Below are 27,699 nucleotides of genomic sequence, written 5' to 3'. Positions count from 1 at the left end.
TCAAAGAAGTACGGACTGCAAATGCGGTCATTCAATCGCCGATGGTACGAGCAATATACTTGGCTAGAGTACTCAATGACTATGGACAGTGTATTTTGTTTTGCCTTCAGGCATTTTGCTCATGAAGGACGCCGGTTCCATAAAGAAACCGCCTTTAGTGTGTGTGTGTGTGTGTGTGTGTGTGTGTGTGTGTGTGTGTGTGTGTGTGTGTGTGTGTGTGTGTGTGTGTGTGTGTGTGTGTGTGTGTGTGTGTGTGTGTGTGTGTGTGGTGTGTGTGTGTGTGTGTGTGTGTGTGTGTGTGTGTGTGTGTGTGTGTGTGTGTGTGTGTGTGTGTGTGTGTGTGTGTGTGTCAGTCAGTGTGTGTGTGTGTGTGTGTGTGTGTGTGTGTGTGTGTGTGTGTGTGTGTGTGTGTGTGTGTGTGTGTGTGTGTGTGTGTGTGTGTGTGTGTGTGTGTGTGTGTGTGTGTGTGTGTGAGTGAGTGAGTGAGTGAGTGAGTGAGTGTGTGTGTGTGTGTGTGTGTGTGTGTGTGTGTGTGTGTGTGTGTGTGTGTGTGTGTGTGTGTGTGTGTGTGTGTGTGTGTGTGTGTGTGTGTGTGTGTGTGTGTGTGTGTGTGTGTGTGTGTGTGTGTGTGTGTGTGTGTGTGTGTGTGTGCGTTTTCCGGTGTGTGTCACGTGAAAGTCATGAGTGTTAAACTATTGATTGGTTCTGTAAATAAAGAGAACGTTTTCGACATTGAAGGCTTGAGAGATCTTGAATAGCGGTGAACGCTACAATATGAACAGGCTCGTGCTTGGCCCACTGGTATTGTTTGTTTATTTTGAAAGTTAACTAGCAACGCCGTGCTGTCATAGCAACTGCTAAGCTCCTGCAGCAAAAACATCCTGGCGCCGCCCCTGCTGCTGAGCTTTGCATCGAGCGGTGTAACATGTGGCTCCGGTTCGTCCAGTGGGCCAATATTCAGCTCATTGGCCGTCACTTTAATCACCCTGTCTTTCTGCAGCCTTTCTGTTCTCTGCAGTCTGATTCGGCCAGGAGGCGGGAGCAGGGAGCGCGTTGACCAATCAAAGCAAAGGGCTTTCCACAGCATCACAGCCATACTGGGCGTGACGTGGCTTTGGTTTGCAGGCATGATCGTGAGTCTGTCTCTGGGGAAATCTAAGTTGCTGAACACCGAGGTTGGCTGTGCGCTGGAACATTCTTCAAACTGGTTCAGTCTGGTGCTGCCGCCGCTGTTCCTGCACAGAGCCCGAGAACTCTTCTGTGTGAAGTAATGTAATGTGCCGACTCTGAGGTTAGCATCGCAAGGGCTCCCAAAACGCCAATGGGATCTCTCGAATGGATTTTGGATTGGATTCAATGTTTATGATTCTTAAAGGTCCCCTATTATGCGGTTTTTCATCAATATATTATAGGTCTCAGATATATACAAAACATGTGTCTGAAGTGTTTGGCTCAAAATACCAAACAGATCATTGTAGCATTACCCATAATCCCTTCTGTTTCAGCCCTGTCTCCAAAGTGCTGATTCTCTGTCTGTTACTTTAGATGAGAATAAGGAGCCCCTCCCCACGCCCCTCTGAGAGACATCTGGTTACAAAGAACTCAATGGAGCTCTAGAGGAGATTCAGGTGATAAGGGGGGGGGGGGGGGGGGGGGGTACCTTGTTGCTGATTGGCTAATGGCTACACAAGACAACACATCGTTATGACATCATCAAGTGGCCGAAGTCTGATCAGCTCATTTTCAGACAGGTTTTTATAGAAATGGATCAAAAAGAGAGAAAATCTTTGTTCCTGAAACTTTCAGAGTCTCTTTCCACAGAGGGGACACATGTTGATGTAGAAGAGACATGGAGAAGAGGGGACACATGTTGATGAAGAAGAGACATGAAGAAGAGGGGACACATGTTGATGTAGAGGAGACATGAAGAAGAGGGGACACATGTTGATGTAGAAGAGACATGGAGAAGAGGGGACACATGTTGATGAAGAAGAGACATGAAGAAGAGGGGACACATGTTGATGTAGAGGAGACATGAAGAAGAGGGGACACATGTTGATGTAGAAGAGACATGGAGAAGAGGGGACACATGTTGATGTAGAAGAGACATGAAGAAGAGGGGACACATGTTGATGTAGAAGAGACATGGAGAAGAGGGGACACGTGTTGATGTAGAAGAGACATGAAGAAGAGGGGACACGTGTTGATGTAGAGGAGACATGAAGAAGAGGGGACACATGTTGATGTAGAGGAGACATGAAGAAGAGGGGACACATGTTGATGTAGAAGAGACATGAAGAAGAGGGGACACATGTTGATGTAGAAGAGACATGAAGAAGAGGGGACACATGTTGATGTAGAAGAGACATGGAGAAGAGGGGACACGTGTTGATGTAGAAGAGACATGGAGAAGAGGGGACACATGTTGATGTAGAGGAGACATGAAGAAGAGGGGACACGTGTTGATGTAGAAGAGACATGGAGAAGAGGGGACACATGTTGATGTAGAAGAGACATGAAGAAGAGGGGACACATGTTGATGTAGAAGAGACATGAAGAAGAGGGGACACATGTTGATGTAGAAGAGACATGAAGAAGAGGGGACACATGTTGATGTAGAAGAGACATGAAGAAGAGGGGACACGTGTTGATGTAGAAGAGACATGAAGAAGAGGAGACACATGTTGATGTAGAAGAGACATGAAGAAGAGGGGACATATGTTGATGTAGAAGAGACATGAAGAAGAGGGGACACGTGTTGATGTAGAAGAGACATGAAGAAGAGGGGACACGTGTTGATGTAGAAGAGACATGAAGAAGAGGAGACACATGTTGATGTAGTAGAGACATGGAGAAGAGGGGACACATGTTGATGTAGAAGAGACATGAAGAAGAGGGGACATATGTTGATGTAGAAGAGACATGAAGAAGAGGGGACACATGTTGATGTAGAGGAGACATGAAGAATTAGGGACACATGCTGATGTAGAGGAGACATGAAGAAGAAGGGACACATGCTGATGTAGAAGAGACATGAGAAAGAGGGGACACATGTTGATGTAGAAGAGCCATGAAGAAGAGGGGACACATGTTGATGTAGAAGAGACATGAAGAAGAGGGGACACATGTTGATGTAGAAGAGACATGAAGAAGAGAGGACACATGTTGATGTAGGAAGAGACATGAAGAAGAGGGGACACATGTTGATGTAGAAGAGACATGAAGAAGAGGGGACACATGTTGATGTAGAAGAGACATGAAGAAGAGGGGACACCTGTTGATGTAGAAGAGACATGAAGAAGAGGGGACACATGTTGATGTAGAAGAGACATGAAGAAGAGGGGACACATGTTGATGTAGAAGAGACATGAAGAAGAGGGGACACATGTTGATGTAGAAGAGACATGAAGAAGAGGGGACACATGTTGATGTAGAAGAGACATGAAGAAGAGGGGACACATGTTGATGTAGAAGAGACATGAAGAAGTGGATTTTGCAGAATAAGTTTTAACACGCTTTGCAGAAATCTCCACATAGTAATGTGGAGGAAATTCTTAAGAGAAACTGATAAATGATTAATGGACAAAGTTTGTCTTTTGTTATATTTAATAAAGTAATAAAGAAAGTCCATATAGAATTAAAATCAATCCCAAATGCAGGAACAGAGCAGCTTCATTATCAGGATGAAATGGCTTTGACCCCAGAACACAGCTTACAGTCTCATTATATGTAGAGAGAATATCCAACTGGTCCCACCCTTAAATTCTCTCAGGCATTATCTAAACATCCCCATCATTAAACTAAACCATTAAACCTCCCAATGCTCAACCATTTGCAAATCCACCTTTTGCCCTTCCTGAAAGGTCAAACATATGTCCCTGTGAAACACACACAGGACTAAGACTTCAATTTAACAGAGTAAAAGGCAATCAGAGTAAACAACATACTCTATACAAATGATTTAAATGATTATATGAACATTTCACCCTACAAAGAAACCCACTTTATGATTCTTGAAGCTTACTTACAATCAACAAAAATACAGAGATAACGAATTAGAGCACGGCCACAGCTTTTCACTCCAGAAATCAAGAGGTGGTGTTAATATGGAGATTACCCTGCTGAACTAAACGTCCAAGTATCATAAACGTGTGTTTGTATTTTCTGTAATAATCCAGAATCACATTGGCTTTTAGTGAAAGGAACCAGCCTTCAGGGTCAAACATAGAAATACAAAATCCCTGCACCATATTTATTATATCTTATACATTTTTTACCGATGTTAAGACACATAGAATTCATTTTGTTTGATTCAGATTTGTTTTAAGGTTTTTTGGATAGTTTTAAGTGTTTTCAGCTTGTTACTGCATAATATACAAACTCTCTTCAATTAAAAACGTCCTCTATAATATCTCCATATTATCTTATGATTGTTCCTGTTTTTCAAACGGTTTGTGAAGAAAATAACAGTTTAATTAAAGGATTTGATTACTTTTGGCCAGTGGTGTACTAAGTAACTTAGTATCTCAGAGGTACTTGTACTTTAGTTGAGTATTTCCATGTTATGCTAATTCTACTCCTCTACAGTTCAGAGGTACATGGTGTACTTCTACTCCTCTAAAGTTCAGAGGTATATGGTGTACTTCTACTCCACTACATGTATTTAATACCTTTAGTTACTTCACAGATGTGGATGAATGATGTGAAATATAACCAAGTGTTGAATCAGACTTTAGTTCCACCTGGAGTGAATCCACCAGCTACCCTGCAGTCTACAAAGTACTTCAGACTAGCTGCACCTCCACCAGCTACCCTGCAGTCTACAAAGTACTTCAGACTAGCTGCACCTTCACCAGCTCTGAGAACACTTTCATGATCAATCATTATAAAACACATCATATATATTATTCTGAAATGGACCAATCTGCACAACGACTACTTTTACTGTCGCTACTTTCACTATATTTTGATGAGAATACTTTTCTACTTTCACTTGAGGAACATTTTGAATGCAGGACTTTTACTGTAACAGAGTATTCCTACACTCTGGTAATTCTACTTTTACTCAAGTACAAGGACTGAGTACTTCTACTTTTACTAAGTACAAGATCTGAGTACTTCTACTTTTACTCAAGTACAAGTTCTGTGTACTTCTACTTTTACTCAAGAACAAGATCTGTGTACTTCTAATTTTACTCAAGAACAAGATCTGTGTACTTCTACTTTTACTCAAGTACAAGATCTGAGTACTTCTACTATACTTTTGGTTGTTCTGCTTATTGCATCAGGGCTTTAAAACTAAAGTGAGCTCTAGAATTTGCAGGATTTAAGACGCTACATCTCGTCATGCTGTTGAGTTTTCGCTGCCTCTTTGTTAATATTTGTAGCCGCCCTGATGGCGGACTTCATGGCCGTCTCGATCCAGGCGTGAGGGAAGGCGGTGTGTTCCCCGGCAAAGTGCACCCTGCCTTCCTTTCTGAACATCTCCTCGGAGTAGTGGTATAAATGCTGGTAGGGAGCGAAGAGAGCAAAGGCGCCCAGGCTGTGAGGGTCGGTGCTCCACTTCTTCACCACCACCCCGGTGCAAAGAGACCTCACTTTCTTCCCGTGGATCTGCTCCAAGTCTCTCAGCGCCAGCTCCTTTTTCAAAGATTCAAAGATTCAAAGATTTTATTATCATATGCTCAAAGCTAAAGTGTAGGAATTACAATACTTCTGACCTGAGCTCCTCCAACAATGCAACATTTATAATAAAATACAAAAATACCAAATAAAAAGTAGTGCAAGAAGTCTCTATACATGTCAATAGAATATGATATGTACAAGAACAGAATATGAAATTAAATAATGTAAATTAAGACAAAATTAAATACGGTTTATTGCGCTGATTTCTATTTCGATAAATAATATAAAAACATAATTACGCTGACAATATACTTTATTTTAACAATTTATATTGTGACTTTTTTCCAAAGACAATGTATTATTCATTGACTCTATACTTTTTTCCGACTTATATCATTGTGTTTTTTTACAAACTATACTTTGACTTTTTTCCAAAATATTTTTCAATAGTTTAGAGATAAACAGTTTTTATCATGCTTTATTCGATATTTTTTTGCAACTACTTTCTATTTCAACTTGGATGAAATGAAATAATGTAAAGTAAGACAAAATCAAATACGGTTTATTGCGGTGATAACTATTTATATAAATAAGTATATTGCAAGATGACAAACAGGAATGTTTATCGGGGCACTTTACAGACCTTGAGGTCTTCGTCGCTCACTCCCAGGAGGAGGAGGGAGTCCTCGGCCCAGGTGTAGGAAGCCAGCAGAACCCCGATGTTCTTATTGTTCGGGAAACTGTGACTTGGGTAGTAGATGAACCGAGAAGGACCTTCAGTGATGCTCTTCCCGCCTCGGATGCCGTCCTCCAACCAGAACTTCTCTCTAAAAGTGAGGATGATCTTAGTGGAGCTTCCATAGTGGACGCCCCTCAGGACTTCCGTTTTTTTCTTGGTCAGAGGCGGATCAAAGTCCATGAAAAGGGCAGCTTTGGCCGTGGTGGTCACCAGGACAACGTCAGCATGAAGGTCAGTAAGAGGAAGTTTTCGATCGGTCTGATAGGACACGATGACCCCTCGATCTGATTGGCGGATACGTTTCACCTTAGAGTTGAAGTGGATGGGGACGTGGAGGACATTGAGGAAAGCTGTGGTCAGCAGATCAGACCCGCCCGTCACCTCATCGTACCTGTAACAGAAAACAATTGTAGTCTCCTTGTATCAGCCACAAATGTAGGTAATATGTGATCGATGACCTCTGGATTTCTATATACAACCCAGTCTCACGGCATTTAATGTTGGGCTATGAAGGAACTACAGCTCGGTCACATGACTCCACGTCACCACCGCTAAGCTAAAGGAGGCTAATGTTGGGCTATGAAAGAACTACAGCACGGTCACATGACTTCACGTCACCACCGCTAAGCTAAAGGAGGCTAATGTTGGGCTATGAAAGAACTACAGCTCGGTCACATGACTTCACGTCACCACCGCTAAGCTAAAGGTGGCTAATGTTGGGCTATAAAGGAACTACAGCTCGGTCACATGACTTCACGTCACCACCGCTAAGCTAAAGGAGGCTAATGTTGGGCTATAAAGGAACTACAGCTCGGTCACATGACTTCACGTCACCACCGCTAAGCTAAATGTGGCTAATATTGGGCGTGATGACGTTTAGTTGTCTCGTTTAGACACTTGTAAGCAACAGCCATTTTTGGTTACCAGTAGGGTATTATCTGACGTATTTTATGTCGTAGAACAAAACGTGAATATTTGATAAGCTTGTCTTCGAGAGGAGGAACAGTAAGTGGTTAATTTCCTCATTAAAGACTTATTGCTGCACTGCTCTAGCCCGTAAATGAATTCAGGAAAAAGTTAAACATTGAAACGGTACTTGATGGTGCTATTGACGTCGCTACGGAGGTAGATAGCCTCGGTCAGAGCCAGGTTCATCAGGCTATCTTGGTTCAGTAGGTCTCCGATCATCCTTATCGCCTCCTGACTCATCTCTTCTCCATTCAGATAATCCTGGCAAACAGATGTTTTTTACATTATAGTCATTATCTTTAAATATTCTGTCTTTCATCAAAGCAAAACGTGTTCTACCCTTGTACAACGTGCATTGGAAGTACATACAATTAAAAACATAAGAATTTAAATTACCTCCAAAGAGTACTGGTCGTACTTCTGGAGCGCATCTTTGCAGCTATGTGTCTTCACATAATCTCTCACCTAGATAGAATATTATTAACATCTCAGCTGTTATTTGGTATTTGTACTGTATGCATATTGTGGGTGAGGAACAATACCAAGCGATAATAAATAAAACAAGTCATAGAAAATCTGAGTAGCAATCATTCAATATTGAATATTCTCTTTTGTGATATTAGTTAAATTAATTTGCCAGTATTATTATTATTTTCATATGTTTTACTTTTATATCTAATCTTATTAAAATTATTATTATTAATATTATTATTCCATTTTATTGTGTTTATGTGCAATGTACCTTCTGCAGAGCTCCCTGCATTAGCTGGTCTGCAGACTTCCCCCTCTCGCTCTTCCACACGTTATACTCCAGGATGTTTGGATCGGCCTTCACAGCGGACGTCTTCCTCAGCAGCCCGTTCACCAGGATGAACGTGTTCACGTCCTCCATGATGAATGGATTCAGCTTCACCCCCAGATCTTTAGCAAACCAGCGGAGGATGCTGCCAACAGACGCATTCACATGTTTCAGACTTAAAGGTCTCCTATCATGCAAAATGCACTTTTTGATGTCTTTTCTACATAAATGTGTCCCCGGTGTGTCCCTGGTGTGTCCCCGGTGTGTCCCCGGTGTGACCCCGGTGTGTCCCCGGTGTGTCCCCGGTGTGACCCCGGTGTGTCTGGAGACTCTCTAAGTGTCAGATAATATACCCCTCTCTCTTTTCCTCCGTACCCACATCTCTAAAAACGGGGGATCAACGGAGCTGATCCAGATTTGCTGCGTCTTGACGACATTACTAAAATGTGGGCGGGCTTTACCCCCACGGGCCAATCAGAAACGTTGCTGTCAGAATCAATGAGATGTGTTTTGGACGTAATATGGTCTGTGTTTTCATTAGCATTGCTAACACTCAGAGCCAGTGGTGTAGTGGGCGTTGGACGCCGTACCCCCACTTATTTGAAGCATGATTTTTTTTTAGTCTAATAAATATAAAATCATTGCCAGTGTTATCAGTTCCAATTGTATTTGTTGTAATAATGACGAAAACATAATAGGCATATTTCACAGTAATTATAATAAAAACGTAGCATGTGTGAGGGGCAGCATCGTGTGTGTGTGTGTGTGTGTGTGTGTGTGTGTGTGTGTGTGTGTGTGTGTGTGTGTGTGTGTGTGTGTGTGTGTGTGTGTGTGTGTGTGTGTGTGTGTGTGTGTGTGTGTGTGTGTGTGTGTGTGTGTGTGTGTGTGTGTGTGTGTGTGTGTGTGTGTGTGTGTGTGTGTGTGTGTGTGTGTGTGTGTGTGTGTGTGTGTGTGTGTGTGTGTGTGTGTGTGTGTGTGTGTGTGTGAAGAAGCAGGAAATCAAAAGGAAGTCACCTTGTGGTAAACCTGAGAGAGAAAAAGAGTTTGAGCTCCATCCTGTTTCAGAGAGAATCCTTGATGTGGTTTTGATTTTTAAAGCTACAGACCCAGAATCAGCACTTTAGTAACAGCTGAAATAGAGGGACTTGAGGCTAGAATGGGTTTATCTGTTTGGTATTTTGAGCAAAACACTTCACTTTATACATTTTTGATAGATCTGAAACCTATAATATATGCCTTAATAGGAGACCTTTACGGCCCGTCTACACAGCAGCGTTAAACAAATCTTCCAACGCTTCTCCAACGCTTCTCTGCCCATTCACTTTGAATGGGGTGACGTCACTTTGCCTCGCTTTTCGCCGAACTGCATTGTGGGGAAGCAAAGCGAAGATTTCCAGGATTTTCAGGATTCAAAAGTTGAGCAATGTTCAACTTTTGAAGCTGAGCTGGAAGCGCCAGCCAATCAAATCCTGTTTATTCAAATCTGACAGTAGAAGCGCTAGCCAATCAAACCGCGTGTAAGCAGGGAGAACCAGACCGCAGTTCATTTCCTCATATTCCAAACGAGAAGTTACGGTAGCAAATCACCCGGTTCTTTACGACCAGAACTATTAACGGGATACAAACCGGAGGAACCAGCATGGAGGGAGGAGGCAGAGGCAGTGGGGGAAACTGGTAGGTTTTCGCCTGTTTGGGGAGTTTATATATATATATATATTGCTCGCATAAAATCCCCGGGGTTTTTTGCTTTGTATGTCGGGGGCAGGAGATTCATGTGATTGGTTGTTGGTCGCGTTGCTTGCATTCACTAAGGTGAATCAGATTTATTTCTTCAAACTTGTCTTGAACTCACTGGTGAAAGCTGGGGATCCTCATGGCTCCAAGCTCGGCGAACCATCCCTCCTCCTCGTTCCTGTGGGTATGCACCCGGCCTCCAACACGCTCACTGGACTCTACTATGGTTACCTTGTACATATAAAAATAAAGTCATTAAATGTGTGATTTCACCCAAAAAACAACCTTTAAATTAAGTCTTTATTCAGTCTTCAGTGTGTTGCATCCTCTAAGGAGCCTTGGGGGTTTCCTTGTGCATCTGACAAGAAAAGCTTCAAATCATGAGAAATAGGTTTTTAACCTGTTGAACCCCATCCCTGCTTTTCAGGTTTCAGGCTTGAAAATGACATTCCCAGAACAAATGACCATATCTTCTAAAAGGGTTACATTAATAATCTTTCTTCTCAAAGTAATGATAGACCTGTGAGTTGGATGTAGAAAAGTCAGAATCAATATAGATATGTTTTATTTAAAACAAATTCAGATTGAACATAGTAAAAAACTGTAAATGATAGTGTCCGTCCAAAAATAATTGTTGTACTTATAGTGAAAACCACCCTTGGATGATGGTAAGGTAGACTAAAAGCTTTAGGAATCCAAAGTACAACATATAATAAGTACCCTGTTTCAAGATGGATGCAAAACAAGTGACATGTGACCTTTTTAGAGAGGTTTAGAAAAAAACTCCACCTCTGAGGTGATTTGGGTGGAAATGGCAGTTTTTACCGTTTCTCTGGAACCCATTGGTCGATGTTGGTGATTGACATCTCTTTTTGACCATTTCCACATACACACCGATGTTACCAAAAAAAAGTGGGGGCTTCGCGCATGCAGTTTTGCCCAGAGCGAACCTATGGAGTCAGATCTGGGTCAATATTCTAGCGCGCAAAACAAGCTACTCGAGCGGAAAATGTGCTTTTACACGCGTATGAAATTACCCTCGCTCGCAGAGGCAGCCCTCTTGCTCGCTCGCGGGAGTGTCAGCCTCACTCGCTCGCGGAGTCTGTCTACACGCGCGTGAACAGTTTCTGACACTTGCAGCATCTGATATTTAAGAAGTGTGTTACATTTGAAATGGCAGAAAGTCTTGTTGCAATTTCCAGATATTAAAAGAGGTCCTTTGAGTTTCTCTGGTAATTATCAATAGTAGCAGTTAAGTGAATACTGTTCAATCAATACTTGTGTTTGTGTTTTATATTGATTTCTCTGTTTTATCCTTTCATAAATGTGAGGACTAAAATGGCTATGAACAAAGGGCTAGTTGCAGTAAACAGGGTTGTATTGCTCTGTGGGGGAGGTGTTATGCAGGACATGGTGCTAGGTGGGGGAAGATCTCTAGCATATCATGTTTCAGGGAAGTCTACATATCTTGAATAGTATATGTGTGGGTTTAATTACTTTGTATTTTGTGTAACCAGAAGTTGGAGATATGAGAGGTGAAATATTTGTGTTATCTTTGGAAGCAAAGAAATATCCTTTAAGACACATCTGAGGTCTCTGGAATGTGGGGGGTGTGTGTGTGTGTGGAGGTTGAGTAAACTCCACCCCTTCCTGTATCTGTTGGTATGAAAGCCTATTCAGCTTTTTGTTCTGCCTCTCTCTTCTGGCGCCGCCGGACCGGAAGGTCGTGGCGGCCCGTGAATGGTTTTGTATGGTAATGTATTGATTGTATTGCATTGTTATATTACCATTCAAATAGATTATTGTTTTAACGGATACTTGTATGTTCTGGACTCCTTCCTGTATGATAACCAGCTTGTTAGGGACGCGCAGAGATTTGGAATGCGGACCAGTTGTCCTTACACATCTCTAACAAATGGTGACCCGACGTGCCTGGTAAACAATCAATCAATCAATCAATCAATCAATGTTTATTTATATAGCCCAATATCACAAATGTTACATTTGTCTCAGTGGTCTTCACAGTGTGTACAGAATATCAGTATGACAATACGACACCCTCTGTCCTTAGACCCTCACATCGTACAAGGAAAAACTTCCAAAGAAAACCCAGTTTAAAGGGAAAAATGGGAGAAACCTCAGGGAGAGCAACAGAGGAGGGATCCCTCTCCCAGGACGGACAGACGTGCAATAGATGCCGTGTGTAAATTGAAAAGATAATACATTTGCAACAAGGCTGTGGAAGAATCCGGACGACCGGAATGGGTCGGGAACACACACTTTTAAACATCTCAGACAATCAGCAGGGCCCTGCAACTACAAATAAGGTAACACTTTAGGATCGTCTGTAGGCGTTTCACAGTGTTTTTAAAGTTTTAAATGGAATATACAATGCCTATTTTACTATGTTAGGAAAGTTATATACAACACGTGAACGTTGATCGCAAGGTAGACAGAAAGTCCTGCGTAACGAAAATAGAGCGGTTTGGCGTGGACCTCAGGTATACTTATTCCTGAGTGGCGTGGAAACGGTGCAGTTTGTGGGTTGCGAGGTTATATTCCTGCACGACAAAACCTGGAAACTCGATATTTTAGATCGGGTCGCCGTTTAAAACTGGGGTTAAATAACAGACCAAGGCTGAAAGCTAAAAGCCTAAAAGTCTGTTATATGTTGAATCGGGGACAGAGAACGCAAACCTCACCGAAATTGTGACGGGACCGGCTCTCGTTTCCCTTTGTCTGTAAACTTAATTTGAAAAGCTAACGTGTGATAAAGGGCTCGCTAAGACCTGGGTTCATCATTCACGGTCTTGCTTGTCTGTTGAAATACACATCACATTATCAAGCTGGACAAACTGTACGGGGAATAAATCTGTGTGATTTTTACCTAAAATACCTGTGTGAGCGATTGTCTGTGGAACTCAGACAATGCATTCAGAAGAGTGAAGCTCATTTGTGCTCTGCTGCTGCCATCTAGTGGCTGAAAGGGGGGGGGGGAGCACGTTAACAACGACAATAGCCCAGTATATTAATACAAGTGAACACATATTAATTAAGTCAGATAAATAAAAGCGAAGTGAATATGGAACGTCAGAATGATTAAGACAATTCTGAAATTCCAGGGAGTTACCGGGAGCAATGGGAACAGATTAAGAGATTGATTTGAAGTGGAATCAAACAGGGGGCTAAAGAAAAGGCTTGTACATTTAAATAAATAAGAAACATTGCATTGTGAATTTCATACTATTCGTCATTAACTGATCATTTTACTACACATAGAAAGATGAGAATTTGTTAAACATTAGATAACGAACTCACTGTGAGAAATATATATTGTAATGTTATTTAGGAGTTGTATTGATCTGTTTCTTGATTGTTCTGTCTGTTGGTTGTCATTGTTGATTAGTAAAGACCTTGTTTTATGTTGGTAAATGTAATGGTAAAAGAGCAAGCTATTCATCACAATTGTATTTTTAGGTTATGAATAAAACAAAAAGTAGTAGCCTAAGTGATAAGCAGAAGGGTTTTTGAACGCTTGTCAGTCAGAAGGAATCTATTAATGTTTATATGACAGGGGTTCTTATGCCCGCTTCGGTTTTCAATGTCCGCCATCACGTTAAAACAGAGGATTGGTGGCATTTCAGTTCATTGCCTTTCCCCCTCCTTGTCTCTTTCATGACTTTAGTTAATGCATTAGAACGATTGTTATCGTAACTTGCCATGTTTCTAGAAGTCGAACTCACTGTTCACATTACGGTGTATATTTCCGGAATGGCCTTTCACAATAAAAGCCAAAGGCCGCTGTTCGCCAGAGATGCCTTCACAATAAAACAGTAATTAGCTTAACAATATATTTAACTTATATTACGTCCTTAAATATTGATTTTAATTCATTACAGTTTTCAAATACGGCGCGGATTGAATACAGTTATTTGTGTATTCTGTAACCTCACCATGCTTGTAACACAACTTAGATAAACAATTTGAAAATGAATAGAATTAACCAAGTAGATAGAATAAGCAAGTGGTAAAGGGGGTTTCCTGTTTGGCTCATTTGGCTTAGAACTGAAGTAAGGAAGAATAGTGTTTTATGAGAACTGTCATTCCTCATGGTTTCTAAAGATTAATCATCAGTTTGTATGGACTTTGATGTAGAGATAGGATCATGGTGGAGAAGGAAGACCTTTTTTGGTTTCAAATTAAAGAAGATTTTAAAGATGAAGTAAGCAGGACTTCAACTAGACAAAAGAGATTTTACAATGTGGTTTTACTACTTTTAATGGAGTAAAGAATCTGGGTAGACTACTGCCATTGATTTGTTTTAACATTCACATGTTTCAGCATTCCTGACCATATAGACACTCAGCCGTTTTATTTTGTAACCCGTTGGGAGAGAGATTTAAATTGACTTTTTCTCCGTAGCTGAATGTGATTACAGCAGCATTGGATAGTTCAGCACCACCTTTTGGGTTCTCTGAATCAGTGTGTTGGTGAAGAGTTGCTCACTGCGAACAGAAGAAGTGTGCAAAGAACGGATCTCTGAGGAGATATTGACATTATGCTTGTGCCTCGTTGTCAAGGCAACAGTGGTGTGAAGAGGTACTGCGGTTTTGGGGGATTTCTGCCGTACAGAGGACAACGTGTGTCTGCCAAGTGATTCCTTCCCTCATCTCAAAGCCAGGGAGAGTTTCCTTGGAGCCCACTGACCAGGGCCGGTCCTAGCTTTTTTGGGGACCCTGCCACCGACTACAGCTGCATCACTGACTGTGCTCATTATGACAAGATCTTGAGACATGCTTGTCTCAGATTGTTCTGGAGGAAGGATGCAATGATTTTACAGCATAATTGTGCAAGAGTTTCCCAGTTGGTGGTGTAGAAACCTTAATGCTTAGTGTTTAGATAGGAGGCTGCTTGTTTATATGATGGTCTGGAATGCTGAAAAGATTAAAGTTTAATATTCTTGGTTAGCAAACAAGACATCTGATTATTATGTCACACATAATAATCTTGTTATAGAAACTAGCTATGGGTAAAAGGTGTGGTTGTGATACCATTGTTATCATGAACAAAAGATAAATAAGGACATAGTATCTGCTTGAAGGTGAATGGATTTCATATCCTAAAGGGGATTAGTTATTGTGAATACTTCACAAGGTATCTACTAATGTATTGTAAAGAACTTGAATTGACTTGATAAATAAGTGAAGATAAGAAGATGTATTGACCATAAATTAGTCAATTGGTAAATAAAAAATAGCGGAAAAGAGGAAAACTATTAAAGTGAAGTGAAAAATCATTCTAAAACACACTGATAGAAAAGGGAGGGGGGGCATGATGGAAGTATGCACTAGACTTTTTATTCATGTGTGAATTTGGTAGTGTTTTAATTTGTTACAGTATTGATCAGTTCAAAGGGAGAGTTTTAGTAACAGCTCTATAAGATCAGACACATATTTCTTTATATAGGTCATGTTGAAGGGAAAGCTGGTTCTGAACTAAATATAGTATTTCAATTTGAGGTACTGGTTTCACCATTGTGGCATAGTTATTACCATAGGAGGGCTTTCGGATGGACATACGAAAGGACTTCTGTTTTTAAATCCTTGATGAAATAGGGAGTAATTGTTGCATGTTCGGACACCCAGGGTTCTACGCACTGTTAAAGAGGGTAACATTGTTCTTTAAGTGCACCAGAATTGAAGATAAATTAATAGAATGAGTTATGGAATACATAGCAGAGCTTTACAGATCCTAGTAATGTTTTGACACAAGATAATAGTGATGTACACAAGTTTCTGAAATAGATCTATTAGTCATTTTAATACTAATTAGGTGTAAATGAATTGCAGTAGTAGTAGTAGTACTCTAAGGAAGTGACATTTTTTTGGCTAGACACTTTTCAGGGAATGTGAGAAACAGCAATGAGGGGTTGGAGATATCTTGAACATTATAGTTGTAATTGTGAATTAATAAATGATGGCGCTCCATATATACAGATTTTTATAGACGGAGGATGCTGGCCTGTGCTGGAACATCTCTGCAGAGCACGACACATGGCCAAAAAGACTGAGACCAACTGACCTTTGACCCTGACCGACAGGGTAACTTGGGAAGGCACTGTCAATGACTGACTCTGAGGTGTACCTGACCAAACCTGACTTTACAACCTGACAGTGTGAGTGGGAGTGAGTGTATGTCTGCATCTGATCAGTGCAACTGCATGATTTAAAACAATGACTAATCAAGCATGTTTTTGGACTAACACGTCATTTTTGTGTGATAATAATGTGTGAAATGGGAGGTTTCCTAAACATTCCACCAACGGGGAAACCGCCCACATGTGACCCGTTTACTTTCTGCTTGATGATATTTCACTCCCACAGGAGGTGGCGGTTTGCAGAATGTGAAACTCAAACTAAAACATGAAGATTCTGTTTCTTTTAGGACTGAAAGAGGGAGAGAAACACTTCATTTCACTGAAGTGTTTACTGTGGAAATGATGGATGTACATTTGGGAAAAATGTTTGGTATTGTCTTATAATCCATTATGACCTGAAGGTTTTCTTCCCATACAGGATTTTGTTTACACATGAGTTAATGTGTAAAAAAGGGGGAGTGTAAACTTCACAATGTACATTTTTCATTTAGGGACTGAAAGTAACCGGCTGCCCCAACTCGATTGTTCAATCTGACCATTGATTGACAGTTTTAGAATTGACCTGCTCCATATCTGGGGATAAGATGCTGTTTGATGAATGTTGACATGTCTCTAATATTGATTGAGTTATAGCAGGTAACACAGATAAAGAATCAGTGGCCAAGGGGCTACCAGAGAGATGTAAGTCCAGAATGGAATACTGAAGAAGCTGACCTGTGAGTAATGTTTCAACTAATGTTTCAACAGGTATTAAAGTAACTGAGGTTTGAAATATAGAAAGAACATATTTACAGTTAAGCTAAAACAGAGTAAAGTAATGAGACAAAATGTAATTTAAACACCATCATGTAACTAGCCTGGTAAAGAAGTAAGAGCCATAGACTTTATTGTTTAGGTCATTATGGGGATATACATTTCATCTACATTTATAATAGAAAGACATTTGAGGACAGTTTGTTGGAATTCTGTATTCATTTTTTCAGCGGGATAATATCTAAGCACTGACGGGTAGAAGCAGTATCACCAGGAAGCCATTCACTTTGTTAGTATTGTGATTTTGGTTGTTTTTGAATCCATAACATTAGTGTGTTTCTTTACCAGAAACATTAGCAGTTCAAATCATATTTAGATTTTTAATGGGATCTCAGGGATTTCATTTAAAAATAAACACAGATGCTTGTCAGAAATTCAGAGCTATTGAAATATGTTATTTAGTTTACCTAAAGATGTTGGGGTTCTTATTTAGTTGGCACAGTCCAAGTATTAAGATTCTGAAGCTGCACAATTAATTTAGAAAACCTGTTCACAGACGTCTGTTGTTTTAAGACACCCCACCAACAGGCTCCAAGTTGCCTACGCAGTGGTGGGCCTCAGAGCCCGGAGCGTAGGCTTGAGGGATTTTGTATCAGATTTCTCCACACAGGTTGTTGACGCCAAAAGGGAGACCAGAGACGCAGGAGGCTGAAGGTCATCGGGACAAGGTGGATCAACCCCAGGTGCTCCGGCCCCGACCGAGTGACCCAGCGGATCTCTCAGGCCGTCCGCATAGGAGGAAAGGGGGACAGCTCGTACCACGGGAGCCAGTGTGCGGCGGGGAAACCACCTGCTAGGACCAGGGGACGACATCAAGACGGATCTGGGTCTCGTCATGGAGGTCGACACGGATGCTGTCATCAGCGGACTGGAGGAGAAGGACCTCGAGGACATCCATGCAGCAGACGACTTGGCTGGCAGTGGGCTGGGGGACTTGTCGAGGCAGCAGAGGAGTCTACTTCTCTCTGATCAGTTCCACCCATGAAGGGAAAGCCGCATCTCCCCCTCCCTATCAGCTGTCGTGTGGGCTATTCCTTTGGGGGGGGGGCGGGCAGGCGGGCTGATGATTCACCACCAGGAGACTGCTTCTTAGCACTCAGCTGCCCCCTCATGGTTCCTTCACTGCCATGGGAAGTGATGTTCTGTTCCTTCACGATTTCAAATACTTTGGATCTCAGTTTCTGATGGATTTATACGATATTGGAGAGGAATGACAATAGTTATGTTTCAAGTGCCTTGTGTAAGTTGCACTCTTTTAGAAGAGTGAAAAAGTGGGATTGCAGCATCTGATATTTAAGAAGTGTGTTACATTTGAAATGGCAGAAAGTCTTGTTGCAATTTCCAGATATTAAAAGAGGTCCTTTGAGTTTCTCTGGTAATTATCAATAGTAGCAGTTAAGTGAATACTGTTCAATCAATACTTGTGTTTGTGTTTTATATTGATTTCTCTGTTTTATCCTTTCATAAATGTGAGGACTAAAATGGCTATGAACAAAGGGCTAGTTGCAGTAAACAGGGTTGTATTGCTCTGTGGGGGAGGTGTTATGCAGGACATGGTGCTAGGTGGGGGAAGATCTCTAGCATATCATGTTTCAGGGAAGTCTACATATCTTGAATAGTATATGTGTGGGTTTAATTACTTTGTATTTTGTGTAACCAGAAGTTGGAGATATGAGAGGTGAAATATTTGTGTTATCTTTGGAAGCAAAGAAATATCCTTTAAGACACATCTGAGGTCTCTGGAATGTGGGGGGGTGTGTGTGTGTGGAGGTTGAGTAAACTCCACCCCTTCCTGTATCTGTTGGTATGAAAGCTTGTCGACCCTCCGCTTCGCGTCGGGCCGAACCACGCCCCTTAGCTGTGATATAATGAGCATATACCACGGCCTGTCGTGAGCTATTGCTTAAATATATATCAATTATTTTTATATAAAACAATATATTTTTCAGTGGGCTGTATCTGTCGAAAACTGCTAGCTACTGTCTGCTGTACGCACCTAACCTACATTTATAAGCTAGGTACAAATATGTTGGATCCTTAACAGCTATGCTGTGCCCATGTATGGGATCGTTTTACAGTACCAGGTCCATCCTCTGTTAGTGACTGACAGGATGACATAAGAAAATGAAGGTCCACACAGTGTTATAACATGTAGAAAACAAGTTAACCTAGAGGGCGTAAAACAAATATTTTAAAGCAATGAATGAATACACTAACAGGGTGTTGTGTAAAGTAAAACGAAGTAAGGGATAATGTGCAGCGACGCGGTCATTATGGGGAAAAGACCATCCTACGGGCTGATCAGAAGCCCGCTGTTCAGCCAAACTGTATACCGTTAAATCGACCGCATTTCTTTCTGCAGATGTGAGCGTCCTTAACAACGGTCAATACATCCTTGACAGCGGTCTGTCTGTTCTGGATTAACAACGTGTCACGTGTTCTGAATTGACCAATCAGAATCGAGTATTCAACTAAGCCATGTAATAAATACATATATATATAGTTAGTTTTAAGATCATTGGTTGTCTTTGGAGTAGACAACAAACATAGTTGCATGTCCTCACTAAGCATCATTACATATTCATTGAATATCGAAAATAAAAATGGCCAATCATACCAACACGTTCCAGCTAATATATCTATATGCTTGTCTACTTTAACTGGAAAAACTCTGAAATTGCAATATTAACACACGTCACTGGGTTTGTTTCAACCCAGTGACGCCATACGAGCGATACCAAAAGGAAAGACGGGGAAATGGCTTTGACACCTGAAGATATACGTAAGATGTAAGTGATGATTTCAATGTTGTCTTTCTCAACAAAAGTCAGGTGTAGCGTTGGGCGTCTGCTGAGGAAATAAATGATCTAAGCTAGCACTAAGTGAGTCTGTCGACTAAGATTGAATTATATCAGCCAGAACAGGAACACCAGGGTCTCAATTGTGGCCCCCCAGCCGTGCCTCCTGTCCTGACCCAGGAGGTCCAGCAGCACCTTCAGGGACTCCCTGCTCAGCCTGAAATCAGGGTGTGTGTCCTGGTCTTTAAAAAACCTGTCCAGGACAGAGACGCTTAGGTTGACCCTGCAGTGCAGGGGCCTTGGCTGGTCGAGGGCAAGGTTGAGAAAAAAGGGTTAAATAAGTGAAGAGAATTTTTTTTCTGTATTTATGTGTATAAATATATCTCTCTTGACATGTTTATATATATATGTTTATTGATATATACACACATACATATATATGTATATATACTTATATATATATACACTCATAAATAGCATGGGAAAGGGGGTGACCTAATGCAAGAGAAGGGTTAAGTCATGATAAACAGTTTAAAAGGTATATTTGGAGCATGCACCTGGTTTTATAAAGCAATCACGACCGAAATTTCATTTTAGAACCTTTAAATCATTAGAAATAGTTTTATAAAGCATTTTTCCCCCTTAATTCCTATTTTAGTGTCCTTAGATCATGATAACTAGTGTATGAAGTGTATTTGGAGTGTGCACCTGGTGCCCGGCGTCCTGCAGCAGCTTTGCAGCCGTCAGTCCTGCAGCCCCGGCCCCGACAATGGCCACGTGATGGGAGGAGTGGATGTGAGGAAGGCCGGTCTGCACCGTCTTCAGGAGAACATCGTAGTCTTTGTCGTGAAGACAGTCCTTCAGATGTTGCTCCGGGTGTTCCTCCAGATGTTCATCCAGCTGTTCCTCCAGGTGTTCCTCCAGATGTTCCTCCAGATGTTCCTCCAGATGTTCCTCCAGATGTTCCTCCAGACTCCCAGCAGCTGATGATGTGTTCCTGAGGCACAGAGTGAGCAGCAGCAGCCGGACGACACCTGGAAACACAGATATTATTATTATTATTATTATCTATGTTTATCTATTATTTTTATAATAGTCAATGAAGAGAGGGCAATTTAATCTCAGCCTCCGTGCTTCCCTTAGTGCTTAAATAATCGATACAGCATAGTATTGTGATACCTTGCATGGTGATATTGTATCTATACACGGATACCAAGTATCAATATTTTATTATATAAACTTTTATCTTCGTATATATATTTCTTTTTCTTCTATAAACTGTAGCATATCCCTCCGAAAGACGGTCGTATAACGGGAAGTTACGTTAAGACATGTATACAATTGCAATGAAAGTAACACAAACAATGCCATCTCCTTTTCAGGTTCAAAGAACACACATTGGGTTATTTACATAAACTATTCATATTGCAAATACATGTTTTAACCAGGAAGGGAAGACGGACATGGATATGACCCATGTGATTTGCAATATCGCAATATATCGTATCTCAATACTTAGCATATCGTAGAATCGCAATACTATCGTATTGTGGCTTAAGTATCGCGATAGTATCGTATCGTGGGGAGCCTGGTGATTCCCACCCCTAGTGCTTACAAATAAATAAGAATTTAGTGCAAAAGAAACAATTAAAATATGATTTATTAAACAAAGAACAGGTGTATCAAATATGGCAAAAAGTAATTAAAGAACACTAATTTAATAAACAAAAAAGACTCAGATGTATCAATTCAAATTAATGTTTTTTAAAGTTTCTAAAGGGTTATAAAATATGGCAAAAATAATAAAAGTGCAAAGCAAATGAAAGAAAGTCGATTTAATTAACAAGAATACTTGTTATTAATCATTAATCTGATGATTTCCTTTTTTAATGTGGATAAAATAAGGCAAAAGCCTGAATACATGTCATTTATTTTAACAGTCAATACAAAGTCAAGTCTACATGTTTAATGACTTGCACTCGAACCTAGTGGGTTTATATCCTCACTTCCTTTAACACAGCATGTGACCTGTAAAATACTTCCTGTGAAATCCTTGTTTTTCATCATGCGGTGATGAATGATAACTGAAACCATGAACTCAGAAAGCAGAACAAGTGACCGCAGCAACATCTGCATGAAAAACTTATTTTAAATTATTTAAAAATTATTTTATCAGACATCATTTTAAAAGATGTCTGTCTCTGATATTGTGTCATTTAAAAATAGAGTAAAAACACAATATTGCTGCAAAAAAATACTCACAGGATTTCCACATCACTGTCTGAGGATCCATCAGCTCAGCTTTCTGAAGAAGGGAAACAGGAACTAAAGGAGGCAGACATCATTACATCCTGACCAACATGTACAGCATCTCATCTTGTAAAGTGACGAGACAAACACCATTTACAGTTATTAAGAAACACACCAGAAGGATCTTTGTGTGTGTGTGTGTGTGTGTGTGTGTGTGTGTGTGTGTGTGTGTGTGTGTGTGTGTGTGTGTGTGTGTGTGTGTGTGTGTGTGTGTGTGTGCGTGCGTGCGTGCGTGCGTGCGTGCGTGCGTGCGTGCGTGCGTGTGTCAGGGGCGGATCTACGGGCAGCTGCCCCCCCACTGTAGAGCCTTGCCCCCCCAGCTGCCCCCCCAGCTGCCCCCCCACTGTAGAGCCTTGCCCCCCCAGCTGCCCCCCCCAGCTGCCCCCCCACTGTAGAGCCTTGCCCCCCCAGCTGCCCCCCCAGCTGCCCCCCCAGCTGCCCCCCCACTGTAGAGCCTTGCCCCCCCAGCTGCCCCCCTAACTTTTGTTTCCTTAAAACTGTACTAAAACAAACCTACACTATTTCCACAAGCTTCTCAAGCAACAAAACAAGCATTACATTAGTTAAAAGTGAATCATTTTAAATATCATTTTAGGCCCGTTAAAAACGTAGCTACGGCCCTGCATTAAACTGCGGAGCGGCGTTCACACAGACCGCGGCTCACAGAGCTGCAGAGAGGGAGCGAGCTGTCCCAGCACCTGAGGGTGGATCAGCTTCCCCTGGGAGCATTTCCCCTTCCACTAGTTTTGTTTTTACTAAGGACGAGAGCTTGAAACTAATTATTAATAAAACGCTGCCGTTTGAATCGATAGCGTTTAACAGACGGGCGCTGTTTGGGGCGTTACACAATACTACACTAAAAAAACTGACTTTTTGGTGTATTAAAATATATGTAATTAACTGTCGTACTTTTTACATGGTAATATCAAGATTCACAAAGAACTAGAATTTCTTAAGTAACATTTTAAATGTATACACCTTTTATTCATGTATTCATACATTTACAGTGTGGGAGGAGTAAGTTGTATTATATATTTACTCATACTATTTAAATGATTTATAATCACTGCTCATAAACCTTAAAATACTAAGTAAATGTTAATCTAAAACCATAGTAGCTGTTTGAATCCGCGCATGCGTCTTGACAAGACAAGATACCCGCGTTTTTAGACGACGGTTCAGTTGGGTTTGCAGTTGCACATTTGAAGGCTGTTGGAGGAGCTGTATGGCTGGAAAAATAAGTGTTGGTAAGTTACTGCCTCTCTGTTTAAGACTTATGATAATATATGTGTCTTTGTGCATTATAGCCTGATTCTTGTTTGCTTGAACCATGTTAACGTTTCTGTGCATTAGTTCACAAAATTGAGAGATTATGTTTTAGATATGTTACATGCTGTTAGCTAGCTAACCTTAACTGTAATTTACCAGATAATTAAAAAAAAAAAACACTCACATGCATCTAAAGAAGGTTCCACGTTTTATTTCACGTCTATAAAACTAAGGGCATAACAGTTGGAATAGCATTGTCAAAAGCAGAGGAGAGGAAAAGTAATGTTAGCTGAGTTAGCGTTAGCTGCAGTTTTCCAAAATTAGCTTTGTCATCCTGTCAGGTTATGGTTACAATGGCTTTTTTTTAAACATTAAAAAAAATATGTACAGAAACCAAAGAGGTTACAGTGCTTGCATTATGTCAAATACGCCAATATATTGTGTTGTATAGATATATTAGCTACTGAAATTAGCATGCTAACTGACTAGCCCTGGCATCAGCCGAGGCGCCAGGATTTCAATTGTGGGTAGGCCAATGTAATTTCGGCTGGGCCTGTTCTAATAGATGTTTCTCGTTAACAAAATGTAATAAAAATAAATGCCTGCATATCATTGTAGGTAACTGTGTAATGCATATTTCCTATAGTAAAGACACTTTTTCAAAAACCCTTCTCTTTTAACATTTTCACTTATGAGAAGCTTAAATATTATTTAAATGTTTAAGCGGCACGCCGCAATGAGTGCCACATAAATGTTATACTGCATGTTATTTAGTTTTGGTTCACAATACATTGATACGTTTAGAAACAAAGAGCATACAACGGCAGAATACGGAATAATGAGCGAACACCTGATGTGTGTCTGTGTGGTTTAGACCGCAGCGTGCTGTCCTTTAGCGGATCTAGCGAAGTGAGCGGCCGTGCTAAAGGCACTGGTTCTCTGACGCGGCACTTTTCAGAGGCTGCAGATTTATCATTAGGCTACTTCCTTCTGATACTGCAGAGCTTTCATGAGCTGAGGTACGTTTTCATACTAAAGCAGCTGGGCAGCAGATACTGTTGCTTCACACTCATAAGCTTTGCTGATTTGGGCTGGAGAATGCCTGCCGCGTCACGCAGCGTCCACACTACAGCTTCAAAAAAAAGCTTGGAGCTGGGCGTGTCTGAAGCTTGGGGATTTTATTCAAGCAACGCGACCAACAACCAATCACATGAATCTCCCACCCCCGACATACAAAGCAAATGTTACATGCAACAGCGCTACCGCAGTTTTCTCGTTTCTGCCATCAATAAATGAACGAAGCACACGGACCAAGCAATCCCAAATGAAGCTAATTCACAGTAAACACACACACGGCTTAAAATATCTTATAATTATATTGTTGTTGTTTTTTTTTTACAGTAAGTTAAAGTATTTTGTCTGCAGTTTGAGACCTGTGAGTTAGTGCATCACTAATCCAGTGATATAATCCCCAACCTAACCCTCAAACCAGATACTGCCTGGTTTTCGGACCCCCCCCCCAGACCCCCCCAATAAGCAAAACTGCACGTTTCAGAGTGGCCTTTTATTGTGGCCAGCCTAAGGCACACCTGTGCAATAATCATGCTGTCTAATCAGCATCTTGATATGCCACACCTGTGAGGTGGGATGTATTATCTCGGCAAAGGAGAAGTGCTCACTATCACAGATCTTTTCAGATTTGTGAACAATATTTGAGAGAAATGGTTATTTTGTGTTTATAGAAAATGTTTTAGATCTTTGAGTTCATCTCATGAAAAATGGGAGCAAAAACAAAAGTGTTTCATTTATATTTTGTTCAGTGTATATGTTGGACATTAAAGATAGAAGGACATGCTTAAACCGCTGCGTCCTCTATCTGCCCCTTTCATCCCTTTATATCTCTAATGTCCGTGGCTCAGTTAATAGGGACTTGGACCGTAGGGTTGCTGGTTCAAGTCCCCGAAAATACCTAAATATGGAGTTTGGACTGGTACTCGGAGAGTTCACCTCCTGCCCTTGAACAGTTTATTTGGTAAGTGGAGGTTGTTAAAGCTGGTGACGCTATGCAAAGTAAGGAATTATGCTTTAACCTGAAGTACTAACACATAATACGGCAATGTTGAAGCGTCCTAAAGCAGACAAACAGGCACATTTCACCCTGTGTGCTTTGTTACAGAGGGTTTCGTCCCTCCGATTCTAACTATCTAAAGCAGGGGTGTCAAAATAAATTTCCTCACGGGCCACATTCGCATTATGGTTGCACTCAAAGGACCGGTTGTAACTTTAAGACAATATACAAATACATATATAAATATTTTATACATATAAAATAATGTATTATATTACATTATTGCCTCTGCATTGAATTATTATCGGATAGGGTAATAACTTCATAATTAACTACGTCTGAAAGCAGAAGTCTAGGACAAATAATTGCAAGTTCAAATTCTGAGAAAAAAGTCAAATTTGAGATGCATTGTGCAACATGTACTGTATGGGCAACGTGCTTCTGTAAATCGGCATGTAACCATATAATAAACATATTATATTATTTGCAAGCTCTTGTGGGCCACATTAAATGAAGTTGCGGGCCGAATTTGGCCCCCGGGTCTTGAGTTTGACACCCCTGATCTAAAGGCACACCCTGGCCTAAAAAATACCTTTAAAAAAACAAGGAAATATTTTAAGCGTCTTACCTTGACTTTAGCGGACTCGCTCTGCAGAATGGCTCCCTGTGATGCGGCAAGCATTTATAAAGGGTGACACATTGGGAGTGTTTATCAAAACATGTTGTCTTATCTGATTTGATATGTTAGCAGTAAGACACGTCTGTCACACCCTGATTTCAACACAAAGGAGGTCCAGTTGCTCGGGTTACATTTCACTGAGAAAAAACCAGCAGGATTTTCTGGTCATGAATTAAAGTTAAAAAGGCAGAAGAATGATTTACAATAAAAATAAATAAAAAAGTAAATACATTTTTTTTGTAAACATCGGAATAACATTACAAATGGGCAAAACAAATACAAATTGAATAAAGGACAAACGAAGACAAACGAAGACAAACGATCCGTCCTGATCATTAAACTAAATTATATCTTTTTTATTTAAAGTTTTCTTTTACAATGGTACTGTTGTTTGTTAAATTAATATATACACAAATAACTGAACAAATGAATAAATCAATCAATCAAACAGAAGAAGAAGGAGAGGAGGAGGAAGATCGAGAAGATTATCTTTTTTCTGCCTGTTAATTTATTCCAGAAAATTACCCAGACCTACTATTCGACCTAACAGTAGCTATTGAGTCCATGTAAGTTTACTGCTTGGCTCAGATCCACCAAGTCAGCAAGATCTCACCTCTATTAACCTGATAAGCCCGAGAGCACCCGGATTAGGGACCTGCGTGGTGTTTTTTCACGACACTGTGTCTCAAACCTATTAATGTGTCATACTCACTTAACGGTTAGGAACTCATCTAACTGAAGATATGAACAATTGCTACCGAAAACAAAGCTCTCACAAGAAGCGTCTAAATTAGCCCTGAGGGAAAAAATTCTAACTCATTTAGCACAGAACTCAAGGTAAAAATACCCTTATTACTCATCGTAACTGCACAAACAAGATATCCGATTAAAGCTGAGATTCCACAGATTCTGTACTGTAGGTATTGGCATCATTCCTGAGCGATCAGAAGTCGCGACAGGGGAAGCAAACACAGACATCACAACACGTAGCATCACGGGGGAGCATTCACTGGACATCTCTTACCTTAGCTGTTACCTTTCTGATCAAAAGTTGCGTTCAATGGCAATACAACGGTATAAACGCGGCTGAAGGTTAATCCATACGTTAATCCAATGTGCGCACTACTCATTCACCAATGGGTAATGTTTAGATGGATTTTAGGAACTTCCCCTCAATACTATTGGCTCTAACGGTTAAAAAGAGGTGTCAATCATCAAAACTGACCGAGGGGGGCCAGAGATATGGAAAATCCACCCCAATGACCCCAGAAGTGGGAATTTCACTTGTTTTGCATCAATCTTGTTACAGGGTACTTATTATATATTATAGTTTGGATTCCTACATCTTTTAGTCTATTCCATCATCCAAGGGTGGTTTCACTATTATTTAAAACATTTTACTATGTTCAATCTGAATTTACTTCCAAATTAAAAAACATCTATATTGATTCTGACTTTTCTACATCCAACTCACAGGTTTATCATTGCTTTCACAAAAGATTGTTCATTTACCCCTTTTCAAAGGGGTTCTGAGAATATCATGTTCGAGCCTGAGACCTGAAAAACAGGTTCAGGGCTTAACAGCTTAACTCCTGACGAACCAGGTTTCAATTCAGACGACCCGCTAAATCTGTTTAAGCGATCCCGAAGGATTTTGATATCAGTAATGAGGTGTGGCCCTACCTAAGTGTGAGTGTGGCAGGGTGCAATCTTACCTTAAAGCAGGAGAGGAGAGCGCA

The 27,699-nt window shown here is 40.8% G+C and overlaps 1 protein-coding gene across 2 annotated transcripts; it reads right to left on the bottom strand.

Annotated features, from left to right (window-relative positions):
• Window positions 1–3,588: 3,588 nt before the first annotated feature.
• Window positions 3,589–27,699, bottom strand: LOC117463406 (L-amino-acid oxidase-like). 2 transcript variants are annotated; one of them, XM_034105640.2, is made up of 9 exons: window positions 25,910–25,959; window positions 21,897–21,959; window positions 20,343–20,668; window positions 9,985–10,097; window positions 8,076–8,277; window positions 7,730–7,798; window positions 7,461–7,594; window positions 6,269–6,755; window positions 3,589–5,640 (listed from the first exon to the last, which is right to left on the bottom strand). In XM_034105640.2, the coding sequence occupies exons 2-9, from the start codon at window positions 21,925–21,927 to the stop codon at window positions 5,335–5,337; spliced, it is 1,668 nt and encodes a 555-aa protein (XP_033961531.1). In that variant the 5' UTR covers window positions 21,928–21,959; window positions 25,910–25,959; the 3' UTR covers window positions 3,589–5,334. The 2 variants fall into 2 exon arrangements, with proteins under 2 accessions (XP_033961531.1, XP_071062586.1); XM_071206485.1 differs by lacking the exons at window positions 3,589–5,640; window positions 25,910–25,959 and adding an exon at window positions 27,676–27,699 and having other exon boundaries at window positions 6,172–6,755.

This window comes from Pseudochaenichthys georgianus, chromosome 18 (genome assembly GCF_902827115.2).
Source record: "Pseudochaenichthys georgianus chromosome 18, fPseGeo1.2, whole genome shotgun sequence".
In the NCBI taxonomy this organism is placed as follows: domain Eukaryota; kingdom Metazoa; phylum Chordata; class Actinopteri; order Perciformes; family Channichthyidae; genus Pseudochaenichthys; species Pseudochaenichthys georgianus.
This window is presented reverse-complemented; position numbering and strand designations above follow the sequence as displayed.

Excerpts from the sequence above, each read along its gene's own strand:
- LOC117463406 (XM_034105640.2), bottom strand. The coding sequence starts at position 21,927 with ATGGATCCTCAGACAGTGATGTGGAAATCCT. Across the intron at positions 7,799-8,075 it reads TGCAGGGAGCTCTGCAGAAG|GTGAGAGATTATGTGAAGAC; the intron begins GTACATTGCACA and ends TATTCTATCTAG. Across the intron at positions 5,641-6,268 it reads TGAGCGACGAAGACCTCAAG|GAGCTGGCGCTGAGAGACTT; the intron begins GTCTGTAAAGTG and ends TCTTTGAAAAAG.